Source organism: Atractosteus spatula, chromosome 7, assembly GCF_055471065.1.
Source record: "Atractosteus spatula isolate fAtrSpa1 chromosome 7, fAtrSpa1.hap1, whole genome shotgun sequence".
In the NCBI taxonomy this organism is placed as follows: domain Eukaryota; kingdom Metazoa; phylum Chordata; class Actinopteri; order Semionotiformes; family Lepisosteidae; genus Atractosteus; species Atractosteus spatula.
Window position 1 is genome coordinate 14,578,912 of NC_142712.1, and position 5,068 is coordinate 14,583,979.

The window sequence follows — 5,068 nt, forward strand, 5'->3', positions numbered from 1 at the left end:
TTTTTTCTTTTTTCAATTTAAATATACTATAGTGAGTGTTATTCACCATAATGTTCTGGCGCCCTCGTCGGGTGATGAAGAGGAGGTGCACCCAGGTAATGCAGGCACCACAGAGCAGGCTGGGAGTTGTACCTAGGGGAATGGTCCGTGAGTCCGCAGAGGTCATCCTGTTAATATAAATAATTCTAATGGTATATGTGTAAACCGCAGTTCAGTGTTTACCTCTATCATCGTCTGTTATTGAATTGAGTTTGTCTCTGTTGCCTAAAGCTGGAATAAAAGGTGCTTCTGTGCCAAACGAGAGGGCTGTCACGGTTTTTCCTGCGTGATCTGTATATGCTACAATATGCTAACTTTCTTACTGTCGAAGGCCTACTTTTTTTGGTTTGATGGAGTTTACTGTGACGTATAGATTGTGTGCTTTCATGGTATTCACAATAATAAGGTTAACATGGTCATTTACTTTGTTTTGACATTTATTACTCCGGTACATTTAAAACCAATTTTCAAACAATGCAGGGGGAAAGGCTGTCTGCCCTGGGGTCCATGCTGGCTCTCTGGCTCAATGCAGGTGCAATGTTACAAGAAAAGATTAGGGGTCACAAATGTAGCCCATGGATGAGGACTGAAATAATATATCAATAATAATAAAACATTTAGCTTAAATTAGGTAGAACTGTAAAAACCATTATACATTTGCTTACACCCATTATTAATAGCCACTTAATTCAACATAGTTTTGTGCTGGGCCTATGCTTGAGGCAGCAGACAATAGTTGCAACTCAGACAAAGCATCACAGGGCAAACATAAGAAAGGCAATTTAGAGGCACACCTTAATATAGTAATTATGAGAACATGCAAACTCTACACAGCAGATGATGGAGGCTGGACTCAAAAACAAAAAGACAACGAGACAGCAATGCTAACTGCTACAAAACACTTCACCGCCCGTGCATGTCAGTCCTTCCAATATGGAATTTTTGGCATACAAATTGCAAGGTATATTCTCAAAAATCGTAGTTCCGTCACTTAGTTATATTAAGACAATAAATATAGCTTGAAACCACTACATTAAAACAAAACATTAATTGAAGTTGGTTACAGTACAGTACAATCAAAGGTTACAGTAGATGTACAGTCACAACACCACTCTGACACCATTATGAATTTAAGGTTTTACAAGATATTAAATTATGATTTTTTTAGGTTTTTGTATTCTGTTTATTAGTTTTCATAACAGGAAATACATAATAGATGAATGATCTCTCTTGAATGCACAAAGTGAATGAGTCTCAATATATTTAGTAGTTACATTTAAGAGTGAAAATGACTACAAAAACAAGGTGTCAGGTTGTGAACTGGGTAGAGGGTAGAGACAAGACCAATTCTTTAGAAGGAAAGGGAGTCAAGGATTAATCTTGCATCTGGAACAGAGTTTCCAGAAAAGACCTTTAACATTGAGCCACAGGAGGCTTGTGACCAGTATTTGAGAATTATGTTGAAATGGTTTGTACTGTATGTCAGTGGTTTGCAGAAATACATGGGTAGGAACTCTGCTTTTATTCAGGGTGTCATAATGGCATTGAAAAGTATACAATACCCATACCCATCTTTGAGAAAGAAATATAGAAATACTGTATATTATGTGGGCTACACAATTCTTAAGATCACACAAAAAAGTACTCCACTTTTTTCACTAAAATACTCATTTATAAATATGAACTATTATTATTTTATTATTATGACTAAAGAAATATGGGTAAACAAATACCTGTTAAACTGTTGCATTACAATATACTGCTATAAAAAAATAGTAAGTTTAAAAAAGGAAGAGAGATGTTTTAAATCATTAATGTTTGAGATTAAAATATTTTTTTGTACTTGCACAATTATAATAAAACGAAAAATTACAAGAATTCTGTTCTTTTTTTTCTCTTTTGCTGAAGATTTGTTTCTGCTTCATAACACTGTGAACTATGTACAGTAATTATTTTTATTTGCAGGGAATAATTACACTTCTAGATTAGAGCACTAAAGAATTACTGGAGCAGCCTTCTGCTTCCTCAAGGAATTCTTAATTTTCTTCATTACTTCCTCAGTTTTTAAGGTGTATATTATGGGATTCAGCAGAGGGGGCAGGGTTGCTGCCAAAGTTGTATTGAGGATTCTGGTGTTAGTGTCCACCAGCACATTTATCCATCCAATCATATATGTTACTAAAACAGGTATAAAGAATATAACCACTAAGGCTAAGTGAGCCATGCACGTTTTAAATGCTTTCCACCTCCCCTGTGCAGATGCAAGCCTTGAAAGAGCAGCTATAATACACATGTATGATAAAATAATAAATGTCAGTGGCAGAAAAAAGAAAGCAACAGTATAAACACTGGCTATGGTCCAGTTTGCACTGTAGCTAGTGCAGGCCTCTTTGAACACTGGTCCTTGATCACAGAAATAACTCTTAATGACAGGAACAGGTTTGCAGAATGACAGGCGTGCTATGAAAACCACTGCAACAGTAAAATATGAAAAAGCTAATATCCAACAGAAAACAATTATAATTAACATTCTTGTGTTTGTGTTAATTGTACTACTTCTCAGAGGAAAACAAATAGATACAAGTCTTTCGTAAGACATAACAACAAGGGACAGAGATTCTAAGGCGTAGAAAGAATGAACAAATAACATTTGAGTTAAACATGTCTCATATAACACAAATCTTGAGTCAAATAGAAATTGATGTATACATTTTGGAATAAGAGCTGTGCTAATGCTCAGATCTACTACAGATAAATTAAAAACGGCCATGTACTTTGGTGTATGAAGACACTCTGACAGCCATATTACAGACATTAGAATGAAATTAGCTATCAGGGTTCCCAGGTAAACGAAAGCCAGGAATATGAAATAATAATCACTGTGCTGCAGATTCTGAAATCCAGATATCAGAAACCCCACAGTGGTGTTTATCTCCATTGCTGCCAGCTGCTGAAAGAGTGCTTCAAAATCCCCCTTTTCACTTTTTCTCAAACCTAAAATCAAAAAGGAAATACATTTTAAAAAGGAAATGACAAAACTATATGAAATGTAAACACAATTTAATACATAAGCTCTATTATAAATTTATTTTGATACGCAATCTCTGTTTCATACCTGACAGAAAGATGATGGTGAAATTCTTTCTGTGTGCTGAGTCTAAATAAGCATCCACCAGAGCACAGTTATCATCATATTGTCCTCAAGTGGTATGATAATTCCTCTGTGCATGAGGGTGCTCTTGTGTCACTGAGAAAGAATTACAAAATAATACCACGCATGTGATCAGGAAACTAGATCTTGAGCCCTTGCCTACCCAGTCTATTGTGAATTCCTCCATGAGAATTAATAGGGGAATACTTCTGTTTTCACTCTTAGTTAAATTGGAAGAAAAAAAACTGTGTGAAATAATGCCTTTGTTAAGATTTTTGTGATTTTTCCCTATAAAGTTTATATTATTGCTTTTGACTCATATTATGATTTTCTGTAGCATTGAGAATGTTTGCATATGATTTTTATTGTCCTTTTGTCACGGTCGTCATCCCTCCTCTAGAGGGCGTTCCTACCTCTTTTGTATTATGTTTAGTTTAAGTACGTTCACCTGTGCTTTTTCCCCCTTTTTGTTATTTAAGCCCAGAGTCTCCGCGGTTCTGGGCTCAGCTTGTGAAGACGGATGCCCGGAACCCCGCCTACCACCTGGCACAGGAGTGGCCCGGGGGCACAGGCTTTATCACTGCGTCCTGACCTCTGAGTCCGGTGTTCAGAGTGTCCAGTCCCATTATGTTTTAATCTTTTTTGTTCCTGATCCCATTTCCCCATTCCAGTTTTTAACTGTCTTTGTCTCGTATGGACCTCCCGCCATTGGACATTGTACTGCTCCCAAACTACCCCATTGTACCTCCCTTGGATCTGTTGCCTGCTCCCTTTCCCCATGTACCGGATCACCACTGTTGCCGCCCCCTGTCTGTCGACCCGACCTTCCTTGATGTGCTTCTCCAGACGATATATCGTCTTTCATAGGGTCTTTAACAACACACTTCACGGGAGTCAGAACCTGCTATCGTGACACCCTTCTTACTTTTGATTTATTAAATTTTATACTTAACATGAAACAAAATATTTTTATACAGGCATGACATAACAGACTGTGTAGATTTTGGATGTTCATTAATGCCTGACTCAAATAGTTACTGTACATAGGCTGTCTCATACGGTAGGCACAGTTAAATACTGTAGGCATTTGGTCAAAATCACTATTGAGGTTGTTCATTGGGCACAGGTAATGAAGTGATCTACACTTTTCAATCAAGAATGACAGAAACACAGAATGGAGTCTTCTAGTGACATCACCATCAACAATGGGTGCTTAATTTCTTTTTTAAATTTAAGTTTATTTTTTCTGTCTTGCACATCTTCAAAGAATGCCAACAACTGCTTCAAAAATGTAAATAATGCATTTTAAAAAAGATACTTAGTGTTGCATAAAAATGGGAAAATGAGTCAAAGGAAGTAAAGACACCCAAAGCAACCCGAGAAAGAAAACTGAAGAACAGGGAAACCGCATTAGTTCTCCCCATGCTCAATGGGTTGTATGGTGCCATGTCGAGGAATCTGAGGATCAACAGGTCCCATCAGTCGCAAGAAGAATACTTACTGAAATGCTAAATTTCAGAAGGGATATGAACAGAAATCTGATGGACTTTAATGAAGAGTTGAACAACATGAATGAATGGACACATGTGGTGGAAGAGCTCATTGTGCAGACTGAAGCATGGGGTGAAAAAACAGATGATATGCTTCTACACCTGATCCAGAGGCAGAAGCTGCTAGAGGCCAAGAGACAGACCTGGAGGGCAGGACGAGGAGACAGAACCTGTGGATCTATGCAGTCCCACCAGAGAGCAATGTGGGGGAGGGGGGGTCAGTGATCCAGCTTACTGAGAAGCTTAGTGAGGAGCAGCTTGAGATCACCCTCCAAGACTTATACTTGGAGATTGAAAGGGCTTTCAGAACCCTGGGCCCCCAACCCTC

At 37.9% G+C, this 5,068-nt stretch overlaps 1 protein-coding gene across 1 annotated transcript; it reads right to left on the reverse strand.

The window, feature by feature from the left end:
• Positions 1-2,032: 2,032 nt before the first annotated feature.
• LOC148830574 (olfactory receptor 4B13-like) lies at positions 2,033-3,816 on the reverse strand. Its single transcript, XM_088919925.1, has 2 exons — positions 3,783-3,816; positions 2,033-3,033 (listed from the first exon to the last, which is right to left on the reverse strand). Exons 1-2 carry the CDS (start codon positions 3,814-3,816, stop codon positions 2,033-2,035), a joined length of 1,035 nt encoding a protein of 344 aa, XP_088776051.1.
• Between the last annotated feature and the right edge of the window lie 1,252 nt (positions 3,817-5,068).